Source organism: Pituophis catenifer, unplaced genomic scaffold, assembly GCF_029215685.1.
Source record: "Pituophis catenifer annectens isolate HBS135680 unplaced genomic scaffold, rPitCat1.0.hap2 SCAF_5, whole genome shotgun sequence".
In the NCBI taxonomy this organism is placed as follows: domain Eukaryota; kingdom Metazoa; phylum Chordata; class Lepidosauria; order Squamata; family Colubridae; genus Pituophis; species Pituophis catenifer.
In genome coordinates, this window is record NW_027256885.1 from 7,584,684 (window position 1) to 7,611,052 (window position 26,369).

General features: G+C 45.4%; 1 protein-coding gene across 1 annotated transcript in view; it reads right to left on the minus strand.

The window, feature by feature from the left end:
• LOC139317562 (sushi domain-containing protein 2-like) overlaps positions 1 to 26,369 on the minus strand; it is a 55,934-nt gene that overhangs the window by 14,614 nt on the left and 14,951 nt on the right. The window contains 5 exon segments of the mRNA XM_070944657.1: positions 4,609 to 4,767; positions 6,645 to 6,797; positions 14,440 to 14,708; positions 16,657 to 16,720; positions 16,723 to 16,738. Of these exon segments, the coding sequence (XP_070800758.1) occupies positions 4,609 to 4,767; positions 6,645 to 6,797; positions 14,440 to 14,708; positions 16,657 to 16,720; positions 16,723 to 16,738 (661 nt within the window).

The following is a 26,369-nucleotide window of genomic DNA, read 5'->3' on the forward strand; positions in this document are numbered from 1 at the left end:
TGCCAAGCTCTTTTTATCTAGTTTAGAATCAGTTACTCCATTCCAGTCTCCCATAATTAAAATAGATCTATAGTCCCATTGCAATATTTTAGTATGTAACATCTTATAAAAATAGTCCTGTTGTTGGTTGGGAGCATAAATTCCAATCAAAAGAATTTGGCCATTTGCTGTGAGCAATTCAATTGCTACAAACCTACCATCTTGATCTGCTTCTATAACTTTCGCTGTTAATTTTTTATTTACATAAATAACCACACCATTCCTTTTCTGCGAAGTTGAAGATATATAATGTGCTCCTAATTTTGAGTTTATCAAATATTTTTGATCTTGAGTTGTAATATGCGTTTCTTGTAAACATATTATATCATTATTAAATTGTTTCAAATATGTAAATAATTTCTTCCTTTTCTGTGCTGAATTCAACCCATTGACATTCCAAGATAGACACTTAAAGGTCATCAGCCTCTTTCTGGAGCGCAGAGCAAAATATTTGAAGTTCATCCGAAAGCTTCGATCTCGCTCCTCCCATAGCGCCACTCTCTTGTACGGTACTCTTAACTGCCTTCTTGTCTTGTCTTTCCTGTTGTTGTTGTTGCTTTTGTTTAAGTAGCTTGGATTGAGCTCTAGTTATACATTGATCTTTAACTTCAGTCAACTGAATCAAATCCAAAATTGGAGAAGAATCCAACAAGGGCTCACTCAGAAAACCTCCTTCTGCACCTTGCACTATTTCTAATTCCTGCTTAGACTGTTCTTTCAATTGCCTCTCTTCACTCTCCTTAATCTCCAAAACTGTAGATGTACGTGGAGATGGTGTTCTTTCCTTAAGAATAGTACTGTAAAAGTGTTGTGCCTTCTCCACGGTATTCAACCGATATCCTTCTCCCTTATATCTAAAAATTATCCCAGCTGGTGCGTCCCACCGGAAGGGTATCTGTAAATTTTTCAATTCCTTAACAAGAAAACCAAATTCTTTTCTGGCTTTCAGCATTTTAGGAGGTAATTCTTTAAAAATTTCAAGTCGTGAACCCCCCACTTGTACAGAAGTGTGAAAAGATTTTTGCAGGATATCATTTCTAATTTCTCTATCAGTAAAGTATATGACCACATCTCTGGGCAGTTGTCTTTGTCTGGCCACCCAAGAGTTCACTCTGTAAATTTTATCTATTTTATGAAATACCAAATCAGGATTAGCTTGTAAAATCTTAGCCAAGGCTTCAGAGCAAACTTGTCTCAAATCCTGTCTCTCCTCCTCTCGAATTCCCCGAAGCCGTATGGCGAATTCCATCGCCCGGAATTGTATCATAACAATCTCATCTTCGATTCTCTGCATTTTATTGTCAACTTCATCAATTTTATAATCATTGTCTTTCATCTTAACATTAACTTCTGATTTAAATTCTTCAACTTTAAAATCAACTGTCCCAATAAATTCTGCCAGGCCAGACGCCACTTCTGATATTTTTTTGGTCACCTTATTTTGATTCTGTTTCACCATGTCTTTAACTTCATTAATTTCCTGCATAAATTCCTGATGTGATTTTTGAAGTTTATCATCTATCTCCTGTTGAGATTTTTGAAATTTATCATCCAAAGTTTTAGAAATAAATTCTTTTAAATCTCCCACATCAAATTCTTTTTTCTGAGTTTGTAGCTGTTGAGCAGGGGGAAGTTGCGTTTCATGTTTGTGTGTGGGGGATCCCCCCCCTAATGCCTTCCCTTCCTGCTTCTTTGAAGCCATCCTGGCTCGTGATCTAGTTTTTCTAAAGAGGGAAGTTCCTTTTCCTTTCCCTCCTGCACAAAGACTTCTAAAAAAGTCCCCCAGATTTGATCAAATAAGGGTTAAAATAAAGCAAAGTCCAATATTAGAAAGGGAAAAATTTCCCAGTTGTTTCTCTTATAACAAGCAAGGCAACTTTGTAGCAACTTGGAAACTTTGTAACAAAGCAAAGTAACTTCACCAATCCACACTCGCTGGCTCGTTAACTCTGAGGCTAGGCGCCATGTTTTTTCAAAGCACTTTCACTCACTCGCATTTTCTCAGATTGAAAAGTCAACAAAGTGCTAATACTTGCGTTTCCAAATTTCGGGATTCAGTAGTTTCGCTGTTTATTAAAGCTGGTTCTTTCGCTTTAAGTTTCCTGCAGCCAGCTTGTTCTGCAAAAGCAGAATCGTCCCACGTCGCCCGGAGTTTCAGCAGGTTGGGAGGGAGCCACACCTGTTCTCTCCCCAGAAGCTTCCCTGGGGGGTTACAGGGGCTCAACCTGTGCCCTGCGCTCTCTCCTTCTTCAATCCTGTGGATTTAGAAGTTTTCGAGCCGCTTCTTCGCCTCGAAGCGGCTCTACAGGTGGCGGGGCTGGCGGAGCTTCAAAGAGCGCCGCCGTCGCCGAAGACAAGGAAACCGGAAGTCCGGACCAGCTGGTTCTTTTGATAGATGATGTTCCTTCCCTTGTGACAGCTGCGGATGTAGCTAAACACTCCGCTAAGGACCCTACCCTTGTACAGGTCATGGATTGGGTGCGTAGGGGATGGCCGCGTGGGCCGTTACCCATGGAGGTTAAGCCATATTCCATCCACCAACACGAGCTTTCTATTTCCCGGGGGTGCCTTTTGTGGGGCTGCCGAGTGGTGGTTCCTCCTGTATTGCGGCCAACTATTCTGAAACAGCTGCACGATAGCCATCCCGGTATCGAGAGAATGAAGGCCTTAGGCCGTAGTTATGTTTGGTGGCCTAAGCTTGATCAGGCCATCATAGATTGGGTAGCAAGGTGTCAAGTTTGTCAGTCATCCCGGCCAGGGCCCCCGGCTGCCACACCTAGGGAATGGGAGATACTGAGGAATCTGTGGTCCAGGCTACGTATAGATCTAGCAGGGCCGGTTCAGGGCCAGACTTTTCTAATCGTGGTTGATGCTTATTCTAAATGGGTGGAGGTTGTTCGTATGGCATCAACCACGTCGGACGCTGTGAGTAAGGCTCTCCGTAACATATTTGCCACACATGGACTTCCCGATGTAATTGTCTCGGACAATGGACCCCAATTTGTTTCAGCAGCGTTTCAGATGTTTTTGATGGGGTTGGGTATTCGTCATGCCTTAGTGGCACCTTATCATCCGTCCAGTAACGGCCGGGCGGAGAGGGCCGTCTGCTTGGCCAAGGACGCTTTGGCCCGTTTCGGCCCCGGTGATTGGCAAGAGAAGGTGGAGCGGTACCTTTTGGCGCAGCACTCGACCCCGTGCCCGGTATCCAATCGTAGCCCGGCCAAACTTCTTATGGGCCGGCGCCTAAGGACTGTGTTAGATAGGCTACATCCGGACTATACACCTGAGGCACCCGTGGATTCTTCTAGCCGGCCCCGGGTGTTCGGGGTTGGTGATGGCGTTTATGCCAGGAATTATGGGGGTGATCCTTTGTGGCTTCCTGGACGTATCATTTTAGTCACGGGACCCTGTTCTTACAGGGTTGAACTTGAGGATGGCCAGACATGGCGGCGCCATATAGACCAGCTAAGGAGTCGCATTACGGCTCGGACCCGGGGTAACGAGGAGCCAGATATGTTTGGTGCACTTCCGATGGCTGATCCGGTGGACGATAGTACCTTAGAGGCTCCGTCGTTGGGGTCTTCACGTTCACCTGTTGTAATTACAACTCCTTCATTGCCAGAGGTACCCGTAGATGTTCTTGCATGATCATCATATATTCCACCGTCTTCAGACCAGCTACCTCCGTCTACGACATCTCAGGAAGTACCGGAGACGGCGTCACCCCCTGATCGCTTGGACGGTGATTTGCGCCGGTCTGGGCGTACATAATAATAATAATAATAATAATAATAATAATAATAATAATAATAATAATAATTTTATTTCTATACCGCCCTTCTCCCGAAGGACTCAGGGCGGTGTACAGCCTATTTAAAAACACAAAAAACACGACAACAATTAAAATTTAAAATCATTAAATAATTAGGCTCCAATTAAGATCCCAGAAATTTAAAATACCCCAATTTAAAACATTATGTTAATAGCCCTGCCTGGCGGAACAACAGGGTCTTCAGAGCGCAGCGAAACACCCGGAGGTCGGAAATCTTTCATATTTCGGGGGGCAATTCATTCCACAGGGATGAAGGTGCCCGGGTTATCTGGACGATTATTGTACCATCTAAAGGGGGAGGAGTGTTACAATCTGATGAGCGGCCGCCCAGCAACGGGAGGCTTCCTGATCGGTTGAGCTGATAGCTCTGCCGGCGGGAGGTGTGAATGTTTTAAAGTGTTTTATTGGCCGCGCGAACCCAGCTATAATATAAATAGCGGCTGCGCGCGACCGATGTTAGGTTACATATTTTAACCCTTGTGTTGTTGCTGTGAATAAACCGTGTTGCATATCTTGGTCTCTTATCCGCCGTTCTCAATTCAGAACACACACCCCTCCCCGGAAAAACGCCAGAAGGAAATCATGCTTGACCTGATGACCTCTTAGGTCGTTTCCAACTCTATGATTCTGTGATTCTCTCGAGCACATGGCCGCCTGTGGCCTTGACAGGAAAGGTTTCTCACTATGCCCCTCCTTAACCCCTGTCTTCCTCCTCCTCCTCCTCCTCCTCCTCTCACCATTTAAGTCCATCCAGGTTTGCTCAGAAAAATTGAGGGCCTTTTGATTCAGCAGGACCTCCAACTCGGGGGAGTTTTCTCGAATGCGAACCTTGATCACGTCCGAGTTCTTCTCCCGCATGGCGATCGCTGACAGGCCGGTCACGTTGGCTTCGAATCCTGCCGGGCAGCACAGTCACAAACAGGTATGGGTCCTCCCAACCCCCCCAAGGTCTTGAACTGGCCCATTTGCACCAACCCCCCATCCCTGGCTTAGGATAACTCACAATAAGATTATAGCGGAAGACATTTAAAAAACCAACATGGACTGGGCTGGGCAGTCCTGTGCTTTGATTCCATGGCAATTGGTGTCAGCAGTGGGATTCAGAACTTTTGAGCTGCAACCAGGGATGCTAGCAGGGCACCCTACTGGATGAGGTGATCTTGATCCCACTTCCCTTCCCTTGGCCACCTTAGGACGCCCCTGGGGAGTGTGTGTAAGGTAGCAGTTGGTGTGTAAGCGTCTTTTGGCTAGGGAGATTTGTTGAGAGCGCCTGGCCCCTTTCTCTTCCAACTCTCCACCTCCCCCCCCCCCCAGCACTACTCTGAGCTCACCTGAGCTACGGCAGAAAGCAAGGGTGAATTGATCTTTGGGGTGTGGGACCCTTTTGTGTTGAGCAGAAACCGATCCCAAATTTCTGTTCAAAGCCCCTTTCCTGTGGTCTCCTTGGATGAAGTTTTTAGGGAAATTGTAAACTGGTGCTCAGGACAGGAGTGGCCCTTTTAAGGTGTGTGTGTGTGTGTGTTGTGGCCCACCAGTGGCCAGCAGAGCTGGTAACAGTGAGGAGGTTGGGGAGGAACTTGGGCCAGTCCTGGGGGCTGGGGAAAACTCAGACGAGGGCTCTGCGTCGGAGGCAGAGAGGGAGATAGACAGCAGCGAGGCAGAGGAACAGCTGGAGCCTGTTCCCAGTGTGCACATGCGCAGAGCTGCCGGAAGACAAGAACAACGAAGAAAGCAGGGTCAACTTGGGAGTAAGGTCACACCTTGGAGATAATTGGCCCTTCCCATAGGAAATAAAAGAGGAGCAAACAGGGAGTGGGCTTTTGCAGGAAAGAATTTGTTCATTCCATGACTCTGACAGAGACTGTTCCAAGTTTTGCCTTGTACTGCGGTTGGAAACAATCCATGTGGCAGCTTGCCAAACGAGATAAGGTGTGTTGAGAAATATTCTTTTGAGAAACTGTTTGGACAAACCTTGCTGACTGTGAATGAACATAATTCACAGTCGTGTAAATAAAAAAGGTTTTGCCAGTAATTCCTGCCTCCTGTTTGTTAAGGGAGCCTAGGTCAGAACTGTGTGTGTGTGTGTGTGTGTGTGTAAGTGGGAGGGATCACCAACAGCTCCTCCTCCCTCGTAGAGAAGATGTGTCAATCCCAGGACCAAGTGATGAATGCCGGGATGGAGGGAAAGAAGAAAAGAAAAGAAAAGAAAAGAAAAGAAAAGAAAAGAAAAGAAAAGAAAAGAAAAGAAAAGAGAGGACACCCTCCCTGTCTTGGATGCAGACAGGGACAGACAAATATATCCGAGTGGGAATGAAGAGTTCCTGGGAGTGGTTGAGGGTTTAGGACCTCACATTTGTCCTGGGTTTATCCTTTCCCCTTCACCCTTCTAGCCCTGAGGCTGGTCGGCCTTTGCCTGGCTGACCGAAGCCCCTCTACGTGCCCCCGCCTGTTGCGAGGGAAGCCCTTGGCTGGGAGCTAAAGCCCCTTTGACCAATACTTGTTCCATAGGCTGAGGGAGAGTGGTTGGGGCTCTTGGCCCTCCCGGCAGGTCATGCTGTTGGGGGGGGGAGAAGGGGACGCCAGGGAATCCACCCACCCCAATGCTGAAGGTGTCCCGGTTAGAACCGTTAGGATATCGGCCTCTATGCGGGGCAGAACACGGACATGAGCCCCCCCCCACGGTTCTCCTTTGCGGACTCAAGGGCTGGTGATAGCTTAATGCACCCATGAATCCTCCGGGTGGCGGGGAGGCTAAAAACAAAGAGAACTGCACCTGGCTCTCCGTTCAGCAGCTGAGCCCGACGAGTTCTCCCTTGGATGCTCAGGGAGGACTGTTTGGATCCCAGCACCAAATATTCACCCACGCCCTTGAAGGTGAAATTGAGGCCATCGAAAGTGATGAAGTGGGGGTCTCCAAAAGCCGAAGCTGTGGGAAAAAAAAGACAAAGCGAAACAAAGAGTAGGAAGACAGGGTCTCTTCCCAGAGGGCAGCTCTGCGTTTGTGGGAGCTCCCCCCCACACCACCACCCTCCCTTGCTAGGGACCAACGCTGCGTGCCTGGGCTGCGGGCTCTGCCCCCGACTGGGGACCGGTGGAGAAAAGGCTCTGCCCAGCTGAATGCCTTCCCTCCTTCCCAGTGGTGAAATCCTCTGAGGTCTGCTACCAGTTCGCTGCGTGTGCGCATCCATGGTGCACACCAAATGTGCGCTTTGTGTGCATGCACACTGCAGGCGCAACCACACAGTGCTGAAAAAGGAGGCTTAACACTTCCGGTTGGAGCCGTTGTCGCCGATAGACGGTCTTTCTTAAGACTGCCAGCCCCGTTGCTCATAAAGAGCCACTTCTACGCTGAGAGGTGGCTTGGAAAACTCCACGATCCTGAGGAATCGGGAGAAGAGCCGGCGCGACAAGGTAGAGTCCCCTTTGAAGCCCCCAGACTGTTTTTTTTAAGCATCTGGGGAGGAAGTAGGGTGAGGCTCCCTTTACAGTGCGCTGAGGCTCCGGGCTCCGAGGACGTCTCTGCCATTGCAGAGCCAGGCGACATGACCAACGAAACAAGAGAAAGCCAAGAAATTTGTTAAAAATAAGCAGGGTGGAATCTGGACTTCAAATTTAAACCGCAAGTATTTTTCTTAGCCCTGTGATTGAATGTAGTAACTGACAAGAAGTGAAAGTACTTTTAAAATGGCGCTCGGCTTCAGCAATAAGGAAAGCTGAAAGAGAAAGTGATTTGTCTGAGCCTATTTCTGCTACAAAGTAACAAAAAGTAACAACGCTGGCCTGAGTAAAGAGTAGTTTTTTATAAAAGTGATTTGACTTGTTCTCTCTCCCTTGGACTGGACTAAAGCTGGGGAAATTCCTGAAAGGTTTTTGTGCTGGAGAGGGAGAGAGGATATCCTTTTTAGAAAGAGTCAGGCTGCGTGGAAAAATGGCTTCAAAACAAAAGCCAGCTAAAGCTGAAGGGGGGGGGGCTCCCCCACTCATAAATCTAAAGAGCAGCCTCTGAGCTCACAGACACAGACTCAAACACAAGAATCTGGATTTAATGACTTGAAAGAATTTATTGCTGGTGCTCTAGATCAGAAATTTGAAAAATCACAGCAGGAATTTAAGGAGATGGTCCAAGAAAAATATGATAAGATGAAACGGGAAATACTGGCAGCTGTAACTGGTTTGTCAGAAGTAGTGCTCCAAGTTGATAAGAAAGTGGAACATCTTGGATCAGAAATGGAGTCTAAAATGAAGGAAGCTGATCAAAAAATTTCTAATGTTGATAATAAAACACAAAGGCTTGAAAATGAAGTTACAATGATGCAATTTAGATTTATGGAGTTTGCTGTGAGACTCAGAGGTATAAAAGAGAGCAACAGAGAAGATTTGAGAAGGGTTTGTGCTGATGCTCTGGCTGTTATGTTAAAGGTTGATCCTGAGGAGATCTTCTGCAAAATTGCCAAGGTCTATAGAGTGAATTCTTGGGTGGCAAGACAAAGGCAATTGCCTAGAGATGTGGTGATCTATTTTACAGATAGAAGAATAAGAAATGATATTTTGCAAAAATCTTTTGTTTCTACTATTCAAGTGGATGGAAGAGAAATTGGGATCTACAAAGAATTGCCACCTAAGATGTTGAGAGATAGAAAAGATTTTGGATTCTTGGTGACTGAATTAAAGAAACAACAAATTCCATTCAGATGGGACACCCCAGTGGGTATAATATTGAGGTATCAAGGAGAAAGATATCGATTAAATACTCTTCAAAAAGCAGAAGAATTTTACTTCAGTGTTTTTAAACCTGGTACAGCATCTCCACGTACTTCCTTGGTGTTAGCCATAGTAGAGGGTGAGAAGGATATGCAATTTGAACAAGAGCTTGAAGAGCAGAGGAAACAGACGGAGAGGGAGGCACTAGAGTTTCAAGGAGCGGCAGGGGGCTTACCCCTGTTGGATTCTCCTTTAGAGCTTCCAGTTGAACCCCCTAAAAATACAAGAGAAGTGGCAGCGGAGCTCTATTTGATGTTGCATACTGCTAAAGATCAGCGTATTACTCGAGCAGCTTACAAACAACTTTTAGAGAAACAACAACACCAGAGCTCTAAGTTATCACAAGATGAACAGGGAGCCAATGGTAAAGCACAAAAATCCGAAGCTATGGGAGGAGCCAAGCCGAAGACTATTAGTGTGGAACAGAAACTTCAGCAAATGCTCTTATCGCTTCAAGGGCCCGCAGATGACAATTAAGTTTTTATCTTGGAATGTGAACGGATTAAACTCACCACAGAAAAGGAGGAAGATATTTCACTATTTGAGACAATTTAATAATGATGTTATTTGCTTACAGGAAACTCATATTAGAACACAAGATCAAAAATATTTGATAAATTCTAGATTAGGAACACAGTTTATAGCTTCAAACTCAGAAAAAAAGAATGGTGTAGTGATTTATACAAATAAAAGATTGCTAACAAAAATCATAGAAGCAGATGATTGTGGAAGATATATAGCAATAGAACTTCTTGCAGATAATGGTCCAATTTTGGTGATTGGAATTTATGCTCCTAATCAGCAACAAGAAATTTTTTATAAATTATTGCATTCCAAAATATTACAATGGGATTACAGATCTATTTTGCTTATGGGAGATTGGAATGGAGTAATAGATTCTAAAATAGACAAGAAGAGCTTGGCAAAATCATGTATCAAACTACCACAGTCTTTTTTCGATTTGAAAGAAGATTTGGAATTGAAAGATATATGGAGAGTGCATAACCCAAAAGAACTGGACTTTACTTTTTTCTCAGATAGACATAGATCCTTTTCTAGGATTGATTTTATTTTACTTACAGTTGATTTGCTTTTAAAAACTAAGAAAACAAAGATATTTCCGAGGGCTTTATCTGACCACAGCCCAGTATGGATAGAAATAGAAATGGGAAAGAAAGAGAGAAGATCTTGGAGACTAAATGAAAATTTATTTAGATATGAAAAAAATGTAAATGAACTTAAAAAACAAATGAAGGAATTTTTTGAACTGAATTTGAATAAGGGTACCCCTATTGAAACTGTTTGGGATGCGAGCAAGGCTTATATGTGGGGGGTACTGATTTACATGAACTCTAAACATAAATCAAACCGACAAAGAAAAAGCTTAGAATTGGAAGGGGAGATAAAGAAAAAAGAGCAGTTACTTATAAAAAATCCAACAGATGAAAAATTACAAGGAGTTATAAAACTTTTGAAAGATCAATTCCATATGCTTACAGCGGAACAAGCAGCAACTAATTTACAATTTGCGAAACACAATACATTTTGTAATGCCAATAAACCGGGCAGGTGGTTGGCTTACACATTGAGGAAACAGCAGAGTACTCGGACTATTGGGAGTATTGAGTATAAAGGGAAGGAAGTATGTCAACAAAAGCTAATTAAACAAGCCTTTTTAGATTATTATACCAAATTATATGTTAAAGATGATATACAGAATGAACTTATAAATAAATATCTAGAAGAAAAGAGAGTTATAAAAATTTCTAATGTTCAAAAGGAAAGAACGAGTTTACCAATAACAGTAGAGGAGATTATTATTGCTATTAAACAACTGAAAACAGCTAAAGCTCCAGGACCGGATGGTTTAACTGCGGTGTATTATAAAAATTTACAAGCAGAAATGATTGAACATCTTAAAGACTTATTTTGTAGCATACAACAAGGGGGAAAAATACCCCCTTAATGGAAAGCAGCTTTTGTTTCTTTGATACCGAAAGAGGAGGCAGGTTCTACAAAACCGGAAAATTTTAGACCAATATCTCTCCTGAATACGGATTATAAAATTTTTGCAAAAGTATTAGCCAACAGATTAATGCCAGTTATTCAAGAGGTGATTCATCATGATCAAGCTGGATTTATAGAAGGCAGATACATGAAGGATAATGTGAGGCAAATTATAGACTTATTGGAATATCTTGAGAAGAATAAACAGACTTCTGCAGTGCTGGCGTTTCTGGATGCGGAGAAGACCTTTGATCGAGTGAATTGGAACTTTCTATTAAAGACTTTAAAAAAGATGGACTTTGGGGACCAGTTTGTATACGCGGTTGCAGCAATTTATCAAGAACAAACAGCACAAATTATTATCAATGGAAGCTTAACTAAAAATTTTAGTATAGAAAAAGGTACAAGACAAGGTTGTCCGTTATCCCCGTTGTTGTTTATTTTAACTTTAGAAGTCTTGTTGAATACAATTCGGGACTCTAGCACTCTGAAGGGAATAGTGATAAGGCAAGAGGACTACAGAATAAGGGCATTTGCAGACGATCTGGTTGTTACCCTAACACAGCCGATGGAATCAATAATTCAGATGAAAGACATTATAGAAGAATATGGTATGGTATCAGGATTTAGATTGAATCAGAAAAAAACCAAGATGCTAGTTAAAAATATGACAGTTGATCAAAAGAAGGAACTGGAAAGGAAGGCAGGCTTTGAAATAGTATCAAAAGTGAGATATCTAGGAGTTCAAGTTGCAGATTCAAATATAAAACTGTTTCAAAATAATTATGAGGTGTTGTGGCGAAAGGTACAAAAGGATATGGAAACCTGGAAAAAACTGCAGCTGTCTTTACTTGGAAGAATAGCAGCAGTTAAAATGAATGTTCTACCTAGATTTTTATTTTTGTTCCAAATGATTCCGGTGCTTAAAAGTGATAAATATTTGACCGAATGGCAAAAAGGAGTGAACAAGTTTGTTTGGAATGAGAAAAAGCCAAGAGTGAAATTGAAAATTATGCAAGATGTTCGTGAAAGTGGTGGTCTTAAACTCCCAAACCTGAGATTATATTATGAGGCTGCAGCATTTACATAAGCAAGTGATTGGTTTGGAAGGACAAAGACTGGAATATTGAATATAGAAAGCCACGATCTTGAATTTGGTTGGCATGCATATTTATTTTATGAAAACAAGGTTGACAAAGTATTTAATAGTCATATACTTAGAAGCTCCTTGATGAGAGTATGGAAGAAGCACCGATTCAAATGGGATTATAAAATACCGTTGTGGTTGGATCTTGGTCATATTATACGGAATATAAATATAAAGTCACTCAGGGGGGGGGTTATATAAAGAAGTACTTATTAATGATGGGGGCAGATGGCAACTAAAGACATTGAACACACTGTTGGAAGAAGGGATTAATTTAACTTGGTTACAGTATAATCAACTTCAACTGAGATGGAGAGAAGATCAAAAAACTGGTTTAATGCTGCATGAAGAAGAATTGGTTAGACAGATAAAAGAGAAGGGCCCAATGCATATTAAGAGGATTTATAATGTTTTGTTAGAGAGAGATTCAGAAAATGAATTGGTTAAAGATTGTATGATAAAATGGGCGCAAAATTTTGGAGAACCAGTTATGATGGAAACATGGGAAAAAATATGGGTTCAGAATGTTAAATTTACACAGTCGCAGAATTTAAGGGAAAATTTTTATAAAATGTTTTATAGGTAGCATTTAGATCCTAAGAAATTGTCATGTATGTATCCTAATGCTCAACCGAAGTGTTGGAGATGTGATTGTTTAGATGCTACATATTATCATATATGGTGGACATGCAAGAAAGTGAAGGCTTTTTGGATAAAAATTTGGTGGGTTATGCAAAATGTTTTAAAGAAAATAATCCAATTTTCTCCTCATTTGTTCTTATTGGGTATAGTCAAGGGTTTTTCAGTGGGTGAAACAAAATTGATATTGCATATGGTGACAGCAGCCAGGTTATTGATTGGTCAATATTGGAAAAGGGTTGATGTGCCTACAATTCAAGAATGGACTTTGAAGATGGCCAGTTTCGCAGAAATGGCGAAGATATCAGCATACTTAAAAGACCGGACTCAAGAGAGTTATGTATGGGAGTGGAAGAATTGGATAGATTATGTGCAGAATAAATACCAAACTAGGAAGTATCAGATAGTTTTTAGCTAAATGTTGTGTAGAAATGTATAGTCTATAAGGGGCGAAATAGTTTATTGTGATGTAAAAATTTATAGTGCACAGGGAGGGGAATAGAGGGGTGGTAAAGTATGACATAATATAATGTGGATGGATTTCACCTTGGGGAAGTCATGGGGAGGGAGGGTTTGGGGGGGTTGGGGAGGGATGGGGGGGAAATGGGGGAAAAATTTGTTGTTTGTAAAACTTTTCCAATAAAAAAAAAAAAAGAAAAAGAAAAAGGAGGCTTAAGAAACCTTTTCTAAGGTAAGTAAAACAGTGAGGGGGGGGGAAACAGCTGTGCCGTGCAATTTAGATTCGCTAGAAAGCAGGATTTCCTGCTTTCTAGCTAATATAAATCGTACGGCACAGCTGATAGTCGGAAATACCAGTTCCTCCGAACAGGTAGCATTTTTTTACTACTAGTTTGCCCGAACTGGTAGCTTTTATTACTACCGGTTTGCGCGAAGCGGTCCAAACCGGTAGCATTTCACCCCTGCTCCTTTCTCTCATCCAATTTGAGTCCCCCCCTGCCTGATATAGGATATATAGGCAACGGCTGGGCTTTCTTCAGGATTGCCTGCGCTACGTTTCCCCCCCCCAAACTCCGGTGTCCACCCCTGTCTCTCCGGACATGGCTCTAGGATTGCCAGCCCTCTTCAGGGAACAGACATCCCCAAGGACTGCAGGGATTCAGGCAGTGGCGGATTAAGGCTCACTGGTGCCCTAAGCACTGACAAATCTTGGTGCCCCCCTCCTTTGTACATACTGTACAAATCTTCATTGGTTTTTTGTTCTGTCTCAATTTTGTGGTACCCCCTTTGGACCTGGTGCCCTAAGCATGTGCCTAGTCTGCTTAATGGTTAATACACCACTGGATTCGGGGCTGCCAGGACTGGGAACAGGATCTGGGCAGACTGACTGGCGGGGCTCCCCTCAGTCGCCTCTTTCTTAGAAGAGAAGAAGCTCTGTTCCTTTCCACGTCTCTCCTCCCCCCCCCCAGGGGCCTTCCTTCCCCAAGGCTTCTAGTCCTCCTGTTCTTGCTCTCCTCCTTCAAGGCAAACTCAAGTCTATTAAATCTGAGGCTGGGGGATTAATTTTATGCCAGGCGCCCCTGGCATAAGAATCATCCCCAAAGGGTCGAAGGATGCTGAGGAGTAGAGGCAGCAAACACCAGCTGAAAAGGAACCCCAGGCAGTATTGCTGGGTGTGTGTGTGAAATGGGGGGGAGGGTTTCCCCTTACTCAGTTGGTCCCAGTCCGAGTGTCAGCTTGGTATCTGTCGGAACCAGGGATGAAATTTAGCAGGTTCTGACAGGTTCTGGAGAACCGATAGCGGAAATTTTGAGTAGTTTGGAGAACTGGCAAATATCACCTCTGGCTGGCCCCAGAGTGGGGAGGGAATGGACATTTTGCAGTATCCTTCCCCTGCCATGCCCACCAAGCCACGCCCACAGAACCGGTAGTAAAAAAAATTGAATTCCACCACTGGCACTCAGAAACCTGACACCAAGTGCAAACCCAGGAGAGGTGAACTGCTTGAATCAAGATCCGTATGGACCAAGGGAGCAGCCCAAAGCAGGGAACCTACTGGCTCAGGGCGGCCGGTATCTCTGGCAGCCACTGGAGGGCCGGTGCTTGAAATAAATGGTGCAGTGGTTGGACCAGAGGCAGCAATAGTAGAAGCTGAGGACATCGTACAACCAGTGGGAGAAGCCTGGGATGCAGGGGGGCTTCTTGTAGGGAGGGGCTCCCCAGTCGTGGCCTCGGTCCGGGGTGCTGCCCCCCAGGGAGTCCCCTGTCAGCACCTGGGCGCCCAAATCGCTGTAGCAGCACTGCTGCCCCACGCCATATCGGGGGCTGTGGGAGAACATTTAACATTTTTTATGGGATTGTTCGCATTGTTTTATTTTTTTATTTATTTTATTTATTTTATTAAATTTCTATACCGCCCTTCCTCCTGAAGGACTCAGGGCGGTGAACAGCCACAAGATAAAACACATAAATACAAAAATTTAAAATAAATTAAAAACGAATTAAATAATTTGGCTGAATTTAAAATACCCCATAATTTAAAACAAATTAAAATTTACATTTAAAAAGGGGAGAAGATTTAGGCCAGGCCAGCTTGATGAAATAAAAAAGTCTTAAGCGTGCGACGGAAGGTGCGCAGATCCGGGATCCTCTGTATCTCCGGGGGGAGCTCGTTCCAGATTGTAGGTGCCCCCACAGAGAAGGCTCTCCCCCTAGGGGCCGCCAGTCGACATTGTTTGGCCGACGGCACCCGGAGGAGCCCCTCTCTATGGGAGCATACTGGCCGGTGGGAGGCTATTGGTGGTAGCAGGCGGTCCCGTAGATAACCAGGTTCTAAGCCATGGAGCGCTTTAAAGGTGATAACCAGAACCTTGAAGCGCACTCGGAAGACCACCAGGAGCCAGTGCAGCTCGCGCAGGAGAGGTGTTACATGGGAACTCCACATCGCTTCCATAGCCACCCGTGCGACTGCACTCTGCGCCAGTTGGAGCCTCCGAGTGCACCTCAAGGGGAGCCCCATGTAGAGAGCGTTACAATAGTCCAGACGAGAGGTGACGAGGGCATGAGTGACTGTGTGTAGAGAGTCCCGATCTAGAAAGGGACGCAACTGGCGGATCAGGCAAACCTGATGAAAAATCCTCCCGGTCACGGCCGTCAAGTGCTCTTCTAAAGACAGCCGTGAATCCAGGAGGACGCCCAAGTTGCGCGCCCTTTCCGTGGGGGCCAATGATTCGCCCCCAATAGTCAGCGATGGTACCAGCTGACTATATCGGGACGTCGGAAACCACAGCCACTCAGTCTTGGATGGGTTAAGCCTGAGCCTGTTTCTCCCCATCCAGATCCGTACGGCCTCCAGGCACTGGGACATCACTTCAAGGGCATCGTTGGGGTGGTCCGGGGTGGAGATGTACAGCTGGGTGTCGTCAGCGTACTGATGGTACTTCACCCCGAAACCACAGGTGATCTCGCCCAGCGGCTTTACATAAATGTTGAACAAAAGGGGCAAGAGGACCGATCCCTGCGGCACCCCACATATGAGGGGCCTCGGGGTCGACCTCTGCCCCCCTGTCAACACAGACTGCGACCGGTCGGAGAGAAAGGAGGAGAACCACCGTAGTATGGTGCCTCCCACCCCCAACTCTTCCAACCGGTGCAGCATGATACCATGGTCGATGGTATCAAAAGCCGCTGAGAGATCTAACAGGACCAGGACAGAGGAGCAACCCCTGTCCCGAGCCCTCCAGAGATCATCAACCAATGCGACCAATGCCGTTTTCGTGCTGTACCCAGGCCTGAAACCCGACTGGAACAGATCCAGAGGTAATTAGCCCCATTACCTTTTCTGGGCCTGTGCTCTCCCTTTTTGGAGTTTGTATACTTGCCTATACTTTATTCTTTGTTGTAAGCCACCCAGAGTCCCTTGGGAGTTGGGCGGCATAGAAATGTGACAAAATAAATAAATAAATAAATAAATAAATAAATAAATAAATAAATAAACAAACAGGAGGGGGAAAGGGTCAGAACTTGTCTGGAGAAAGCCTGAAGGCCTTTGGAGGACGAGGATGGCTGCCCCCCCGCCCCCAAGTGATCCAGGTCCACAGAGATCCAGTTTTCCTGAGTGCAGGCCTCGCATCCAGAGAGTTCCATTTTTTTCCCCAATACTTTTTGGGCCATGGATTGTTTTCAATTTTTGTGTGTGCCCCGCCCTAAATCCCAGGTGAATTTGGGGGTGTGATGTAGGTTGGTTTCCTGGCTGAGGGCAGAAGAGCCTTACCTGGCCTGAACGCTCCTGACACAGTGAACGGCCCCGGGGTGATAGGTGCAGATGCTGCCTTTATGTCACACCCATAATCCGTCTGAAATGGGAAGAGGCCGAGCTTGGTCAAAATCTCTGGGAAAATGGCTCTGTGGGTTGGTCTGGTTTCGTTCAAGGGATTAAACACTAAAAATATGTAAAACTTACATTTTATTAGTTATTCACAGTAGACTATTGCAACATAAGAAAAGCACAAAGTGTAAAGAATCCATCTTTAGCCAGGTTCTTCCTGCGTAAACCAAGATTTTTCTGCAGCCCTAGTTCAGTGAAATCCCAATCCACTAGTTTCTAGGCTTTTTTTCTCCAGCAGCCAGCAAGCTCCCTGCTGCCCATTGGGAGACTAAGGAGACTAAGATAGATCTATTTCTATAAAATAGAAAGAGAAATACACATAAAGACCTACGAAAAGAAAAGAAAACAAATACTGTACCTTTACAGGGAGGATACATGGGACAAACGTGTGGCTAACTGATGAGGCCTTATAAGCCCAAAATAGATCTATCTTAGACGCCTTAAGAGGTAGAAATAGCTATCTGGGTCTCCCAGGAAGCAACACAGAGTTGCAGTTTGTCAGCAGAAAAAGGGCCCAAGAACTTGTGAATGAGATTTCACAGAACCTAGGGCTGAAGAACAACTAAGTTTACATAGGTAAAACCTGGCTAGAAAGAATATGCACATAAAAGCCTATGAAAAAAGAAAAAAGATACATTATGCCTTTTACAGGGAGGATAATTGGGAAGTGGGTGTGGCCCACTGATGACGCCTTAAGAGGTAGAAATAGCTATCTGGGTCTCCCAGGAAGCAACACAGAGTTGCAGTTTGTCAGCAGAAAAAGGGCCCAAGAACTTGTGAATGAGATTTCACAGAACCTAGGGCTGAAGAACAACTAAGTTTACATAGGTAAAACCTGGCTAGAAAGAATATGCACATAAAAGCCTATGAAAAAAGAAAAAAGATACATTATGCCTTTTACAGGGAGGATAATTGGGAAGTGGGTGTGGCCCACTGATGACGCCTTAAGAGGTAGAAATAGCTATCTGGGTCTCCCAGGAAGCAACACAGAGTTGCAGTTTGTCAGCAGAAAAAGGGCCCAAGAACTTGTGAATGAGATTTCACAGAACCTAGGGCTGAAGAACAACTAAGTTTACATAGGTAAAACCTGGCTAGAAAGAATATGCATATATATATATATATATATATATATATATATATAGATAGATAGATAGATAGATAGATAGATATATATATATATATATGTCTTTGGTTATTCGGGTCTTCTCCCACGTAAAATTGGAAGTGTCTTGGCGATGTTTCGACGAAGTCTCATTCGTCATCTTCAGGCTGGTGTTCTCGGCTTCGTGCTTCCAGGAGCAATGTGAGATCGCAGCTGTCTCTTCCTTTTAACTGCTAGTGGAGGTGTGAGCTGATTGGGTGGGAACTTGGCTGTGTTCTGATTGGGTGGAGGTGTGTTCTGATTGGTTAGGGGCTTGGCTGTGCTCTGATTGGCTGGGGTTGTGTTCTTTTTGGGTGGGGGCTTGGTTGTGCTCAGCTTAGTCTGAGTTGCAGGGGGATTTGAGCTGGTGAGCTGCGTTGTTGTTGTTTGGCTTCGTGTTTGTGGCCGTGCGAGCTCTTCATGGTGGGTGTCAGTCTGCTTCATGTATGGATTGGAGGGGTTTAAAGTGGCTAATGATGCAGAACCCCACTTAGACCCATAGTCAGCTCCATAGGCTCACCTCTACAAAACCTAGCCAAATTTCTCGCCAAACAACTACAGTCCTATGCAGAATCCATCACCTCATACGTAAAAAAACTCATTCCAGTTCATAGACATCATAAAGCAACAAAACTTACAGCCCAGTGACCTACTCGTGAGCTTTGATGTCATATCCCTCTTCACCCAAGTACCAATCAAAGAAGCCTTGACAGTTATCCAAAACAAATATAACCCCCCCAAGCACATCTTAGATCTGACCAACCACTGCCTATCCAACACATACTTCATCTATAATGGACAGAAATACAAACAAACAGAAGGAGCACCCATGGGATCACCTCTCTCACCTGTCATTGCCAACCTCTATATGGAATACTTTGAAACCCAAGCTCTAGAAAAATCCGATCACAAACCCAAACTCTGGCTCAGATATGTGGACGACACCTTCATAATCTGGCCACATGGGAAAGAAAAACTGGACAACTTCCTCACACACCTCAACAGCCTACACCCCAAAATACAGTTCACCATGGAAACAGAAGTGAACAACCAACTTCCCTTCCTGGATGTCTTAGTCTACAGAAAATCCAATGGCTCCCTAGGACACACTATATACCAGAAGAAAACACACACAAACCGCTATCTGCACGCACTCTCACACCACCACCCTGCCCAGATCAACTCTGTAGCCAAGACACTCATTTCCAGAACAAAACGCTTAGCTGACGAACAACACCTAAAAACCGAACTACACACCCTCACTAACGTACTCACATCCAATGGATTCCAAAGAAATAAGATCACCAACCTAATCCAAAAAGAAACCCCCACTAAAATCCAAGACAGAGAACAAGAAAACGGCAAGGCCCTCCTCCCATACATAAAAGGCACCACAGACAGAATAAGCAAAATCCTCCACAAACATAACATCAAGACAGCATTCTGCACAAACCGAAAAATATCCACCATCCTAAGGAACCCCAAAGACAAAATTGAGTTAGAAAATCAAGGAGTATATGAAATCCCATGCACCGCCTGCCCCACCACATACATCGGACAAACCAACAGACGAATAAGTGCACGCATAGAAGAACACAAGAACTCAGTCAGAAAAGAGGAACCAACTTCTTCCCTGGTCCAACACCTTAAAGCCACAGGACATGATATTGACTTTAAAAAGACCAGAACTATCGCCAAAACTGAACACTTTAACAACAGAATAATCAGAGAAGCCATCGAGATAGAAAAACGCCCACACAGCATGAACAAACGAGACGATACCTCCCGCCTACCAGCCATTTGGAAACCCGCCCTTATTGACAAACGAGTCCCTAACACGACGAATGACACCAGACCCACACTCACAAGTGCCACACCTGATGTCACCACCACACATCCACGCAGAAAGCAGACTCAAACCCACACTGATAATGAGCCACGACCAAGGACCAGAAGCCAGACCGCAGCTGCATCATTAGCCACTTTAAACCCCTCCAATCCATACATGAAGCAGACTGACACCCACCATGAAGAGCTCGCACGGCCACAAACACGAAGCCAAACAACAACAACGCAGCTCACCAGCTCAAATCCCCCTGCAACTCAGACTAAGCTGAGCACAACCAAGCCCCCACCCAAAAAGAACACAACCCCAGCCAATCAGAGCACAGCCAAGCCCCTAACCAATCAGAACACACCTCCACCCAATCAGAACACAGCCAAGTTCCCACCCAATCAGCTCACACCTCCACTAGCAGTTAAAAGGAAGAGACAGCTGCGATCTCACATTGCTCCTGGAAGCACGAAGCCGAGAACACCAGCCTGAAGATGACGAATGAGACTTCGTCGAAACGTCGCCAAGACACTTCCAATTTTACGTGGGAGAAGACCCGAATAACCAAAGACCTACATACAAACACCCGCGAAAACCTGAGAAAACATATATATATATATATATATATGGAAATTGGGATCGTAGAAACACCCAGGAGCATAGAAGAGTCCAAAGGCAGATGCATGAATAAATGTGATAAATGTATTTATTCATATAACAAAACATATTAACTATATACAAAGGCTGTCTTAATATCCATTAGGATAGGGGGCACACAGCGTGTGTGACTACCCTTATCAAAGATCATGTCTCATGGAGAACAAACGTAAAAGAGAGCATGGTGGAAAGGTTAGAGGGGGTTTTATACTCAGTGTAAGCCCCTCCTCTCCACATAGGGGTGGGGGCACTTTCTGCCTCCACTAGTGTCTGTATGATATATGTGCCAATGGCTTGCAAATACTTGACAGTTCCCCTCCTTGCGAGCCGATGGCATGCAAACATACAAATGCAATGCACAACAAATTTTACCCTGTGAGACATAACTTTTTACACAGATCTTTGTGCCTATCTGCTGGTAGGGGTTTTGTGAAAATATCAGCTGTTTGATATTTGGTCTGACAATTTGATAAAGATATAAACCCCATCTCTACTAGTTGCCTAACATTTTGATAGCGGATATCAATATGTCTGGACCTTTTTCCCACCGCATAGGCTTTGGCAATGCCTATGGCCCCAGTGTTGTCTTCTATAATTTGGATGGGCAAAGTCGGTGGTGTCCAGATGCTAGAAATTAAGGCATCAAACCATATCAGATCGTTCCCTGCCTCTGATAAGCATGCATATTCGGCCTCAGCGGTGGAGCACGAAACAAATTTCTGTTGCCCCACATGCCAATGGATGGGTGCCTCATTTAATAGTACCAAGAAGCCCGAAGTACTCCTACGTGTCTTGGTATCTCCGGCCCAGTCCGCATCCGCGAAGCATTTTAATTGGGCCTTGTCTCTATTCTCAGGTTCCAAGCGAAGCACGTAATCTGCTGTGGTCTTGAGATACCTTAATAGCTTTTTAATGGCCAACCAGTGGAACTGGGTAGGATGTTCCACTTGTCTAGATAGCAGGTTTACGGCCAGGGCAATATCTGGACGGCTCCAGTTACTTATATATAGTAATGAGCCGATCACTGACCTAAATAGAGTATTATTTTGGAACTCTGGGCTATCCTTGTGTGCCAATCCATAATAGTCGGTCTGCATTGGGATAGCCGTTGGCTTGCTATCTTCCATTTTACATTTCACCAAGAGTTCCTCTATCTTTTCCTTTTGGGAGAGAGCAAAACCTTTTGGTGTAGTGATGATTTGTACGCCTAGGTACTTGTCCACATATCCTAAAGACTTTAGAGTGAACTTTTTTTGTAGGGTCCTGGCAAATATAATACTTCCCCCCTTGTCAGGCCCTATATATAAAAGGTCATCGACATACACTAGGACTTTCTCCAGCCCCCCTTTGGTATCTCTTGTGAAGGTACATTTATCAGCTGGAGATGGATGGAAACCCAGTGATTTGAGAGTTTTAGTTAGGCATTTGTACCACAGTCTGCCTGATTGTTTGAGGCCGTACAAACTTTTCTTCAGAAGCCAGGTGTGGCCTTCCTGCCGTTGAAATCCGGGGGCACCTCTGATGTAAATTTCTTGTTTTAGATGTGCGTGTAAATAAGCAGTTTGCACATCAAATTGAAAAATGTGTTCCCCATGTGCTGCTGCAGTGACCAAAGCAGCCCTCACACTTTCCGCTCTCACGGTGGGGGAGTATGTTTCATCAAAGTCCTGCAAGTAGCGCTGTGCGTAGCCTTGTGCTACCAGCCGGGCCTTATAGAGGAATCAAGAAGCCACAGCCCCTCAGCATCCTTTACCTGGGAGGTGTGATTGTCACTAGTGACACTACAGAATTGGTATCCTTTATGACCACCTCCCCTTCTTCCACGGCCTCTTTTATTTTTATTGTGCTTAAGTCCAGCTGTGTTGGCCCTAGAGCGAGGGCACTCCCTTTTAAAGTGACCTTGTATGCCACAGTCAAAACAGGTGGGAAGGGTATTAATCCTTTCACATGTGTCCTGGCGCCTCCTCTGAGGTCTAGGTCTGTGATATGCCTCCTTCATTTCTTGTTGTTCCTCATCTCTGCGCCTTAAATCTTCCTCAATAAAGCGGCCAGAAAAGTATTCTATATTTCTTTGTTCCCTAGAAACCCCTTCTAGAGAAATAATAAAGGGACTCCAGGATTTGTCTAGGGAGTTCAACATCACACTAATTAAAGTGGATTCAGAAACAGGCTCCCCCCTCTGTATAAGCTCATCCCTCATGGCTTTAAGCGTTGCCAAATGTTCCCCCATTTTGACACCAGGTTTGAGTTTATAGTTGTGGAAAATTCTTGACAATCTGCTGGTTGCAGCCATATTGTCACTATGGAACAAATTATATAGGGCAGTCCAAACTTCCTGAGCTGTGAGGCCATCTGAAAGACTGGCATACAGGGCTGTGTCTATAGAATTTAACAGGGTTGTGTAAGCTCTTTTATGCAGGAACTCAATTTCAGGGCTCCAAGGTAAAGGGGGTGGTCTTTTGATCATGTCCAGAGTATTTTCTCTTAAGAGAATTATCTGAATCTCTTTACACCATTTTTTAAAATTCTGACCACTTAAATGTAATTTTTCAAAATTATTTGGCAAAGTTACAAAATTATTGCCATTAAACTGCATGGGGAGTTGTTCAAATGGCTGAAAAGAGCCTGTTGTGAATGGCATTGGGATCCCTAAGCCTGGGATCGATTGCTTAGGTCTGGCTCCTTTTTGTAGTCCTTCTGTAGTTTGAAGCAACTGGGCACGTGCAGGAAATGGAGCATGCTCCAAAGCCTTTTCTTGTTGGAGCTCCAATCTCCCTTTCTGAGCTCTGAAGTCAGGTCTGGCTGGAGCTTCAGGGTAGGCCCGGACATCAGCGATGTGGCGGGGAAACCTTGGAGGAGTGGGAAGAAGGCCTGGAGATCTTTCTGGAGACTGGAGGCCCATCAGATGAGGTCCATGGGCTGGGTAGGCCTGGAAATGTCTCTGGATCTCCTCTTCTCCATCAGAGGAGCAGGATTGCAGCTCCGGATCATCCCAGCAGGGCCGGAAAGGTGCGGAGGCCTCAGCCTGGGCCTCCCTGGAGCATTCAGTGAATGGTGAGCGCCTCTGCAGTGGGGGGTGGGAGGCTGCAGGTCCATCTGGGTTCCTCCGGGGGTGGGAGGTTGGATTTGGGGCCCTCTTTGAGTGGGCAGCTGGGTCTGGGACCTCGGGGGGGCCAGTGGGTGGTTGCTCCATAAGTTGCAGGGCAGCGACCAGGGCCTCTATGGCCTCTTTGATGTTTGCCATGGCAGGCGGGGCCTGGCAAGGGGCTTGTGGGTTCGGAGTGGTCCTCTGGGCTGCTGGAATGCTGAACTGACTGGCTGGCGTTGTAGGCCTGGGCTGTGGAGCTGGGGAGGGCCTGGCTCGTGGTGCTGGCAAAGTGCCCAGGGGAGCAGCCATCTTGGAGGAAGTTGCCTCCGGAAGTGGCCTGGTGGCCATTTTGTTTGGCGGGAAACTGGGTGGGGGGGGGAGTCTCTCTGGCGGCAGGCGCCATCTTGGAGAGATCAGGCAGGGGAGTCCTTACCGGGATGGCAGGCATCTCTGGTGCTGCCTCCTCAGGCCTCTCTCTGGCTGCTGCCCTTGTCTTCAGGAGGGAGGCGAGCGCTGCTCTGCACTCCTCTTCTGACATCTCAGCCACTTGCCTGTCCAGGCTTTCATCTGGTCCTTCTGCCCCCTCTTCGTCAGTGCTGAAGAAGCCTTCTCCAGCATCGCTTGGCTCGGCCCCTCGGATCTCTTGCTGCATCTGGGTGGCCTCTGGCTGCCAGGGTGTAGCAGGATGGAAATCCCCTTCAATGTTTTCCATCGTTGATTCAGTCTGGGGCTGCTGTGAAGTTCTCCTCCGTTGAAGGCCTCTGGTCACAACAGGGGAGCTTCTCTCACAGGTTATTTTGGAGGGCATCTCGCCTTTTCAACAGCTCCTGGAGTCGAGTTCTGCTACCATTCCCTCTGCTACCATTCTGTGGAAATTGGGATCGTAGAAACACCCAGGAGCATAGAAGAGTCCAAAGGCAGATGCATGAATAAATGTGATAAATGTATTTATTCATATAACAAAACATATTAACTATATACAAAGGCTGTCTTAATATCCATTAGGATAGGGGGCACACAGCGTGTGTGACTACCCTTATCAAAGATCATGTCTCATGGAGAACAAACGTAAAAGAGAGCATGGTGGAAAGGTTAGAGGGGGTTTTATACTCAGTGTAAGCCCCTCCTCTCCACATAGGGGTGGGGGCACTTTCTGCCTCCACTAGTGTCTGTATGATATATGTGCCAATGGCTTGCAAATACTTGACAATATATGTTTGTTTTTTGAGGTTTTTGCGGGTGTTTGTATGTAGGTCTTTGGTTATTTGGGTTTTTTCCCACGTAAAATTGGAAGTGTCTTGGCGACGTTTCGACGAAGTCTCATTCGTCATCTTCAGGCTGGTGTTTTCAGCTTCGTGCTATTTGCTCCTAGAAGCATGAAGCCGAAAACACCAGCCTGAAGATGACGAATGAGACTTCGTCGAAACGTCGCCAAGACACTTCCAATTTTATGCGGGAGAAAACCCGAATAACCAAAGACGTACATACAAACACCCGCGAAAACCTCAGAAAACAAATATATATATATATGTGGAGAGCTTCCACTTTTCTTTCTGTCAAGGGGTTACCATCATACTGCCCCCTTGTTTCCTTACCTTGAAATTCCCTTTTCCTTCCCTTTTAATCCTTTTACTCCCCAAATCTGTGAATCATCAATGCATTCTTTTCTTCTTTATACAAACAGGGACCTGGGGCCGCGAAACAAACTATTCCAACACATACAAACTATCAGAGTGCCAAAAGAAGGGGGGAGGGAAGGAGGGAAGGAGAAAAGGAGAGAGAGAAAGAGAAGAGGGGGAGAGGGAGACACAGAGAGAGAGAAAGAGGGAGGGAGGGAGAAAAGGAGAGAGAGAGAGAGAAGGAGGGAGGGAGAAAAGGAGAGAGAGAGAAAGAGAGGGAGGGAGGGAGGGAGACACAAAAAGAGAGAGAGAAAGAAAGACTGCTCCTTTTCTGGTTATGACATGACAAAAAAAAGAAAGAAAACCTGCCATCGAGACATAAGTTTAGACGTTTGTATTTTGTATTTTTTATCTCTTGTGCTTTTATCAATTTGTGCTATGAATGTCCGCCAAATGTCCATACAAGGTTTCCAGCCTTTGGAAACGTCTTCATCTTTTCTCTCTCTCTCTCTCTTTCTCTTCCTCTCAATCTCTCTCTGACCAAACCAGTCAGCTTTGCCATTTCCACAACTTCCATCCAAACAGCGTAAGATTCAGCAGCTAAAACCTTGGAAGCTTCTATCACCAGCGCCAAAGCTTTGCCAAAGGGAGCCCAGAGGGTGCTTGGCAGGGCCAGGGGGGGTCCGTGTAGTTTGGAGGCCTTTCGGGAGTTGCTTGGTCTCCAGACTGCCCGTGTGTGTGTGGGCTTCCCAGAGGCCGGAGCAGGGAAGGAACCAACAGGGCAGCTGAGGAGCAGAGGGGCACCTGGCGCTGAAGCTGAGGATGGGATCTGTTGGCTTCCGCCGGCCTTTTGTTAGAGGTTTGGCAACAGGGCGGCCTGAACCATATTGAATCTAAACAGCAACAGAGTTGGAAGGGATCTTGGAGGTCATCTAGTCCAACCCCCTGCTCAACACAGGAGACCTATACTAGGGATTCGAACCGGACCAACCTTTCTGATTGACAAAGCTCAGCGTCTTAGCTGGCACAAGGAAGAGGAAGAAAATCCTGGATGGGCCGTCAAAAAGATTAAGCTGTTGAAGTTAAAACGAACATTTTGATTGGCACATAGAAATGGCAGAAAACCCTCCCCCTTCCCCTCCTCCAAGAAAGGCCCTTTCCTGCTTTGGTAGAGTATCTGGGTAATCCCTCCCCACAGGGTGAAACTGGCACAACCTGCCTTAAGTGACCTCTCCAGAGCGACCCGCCCTGTGGCCAGGG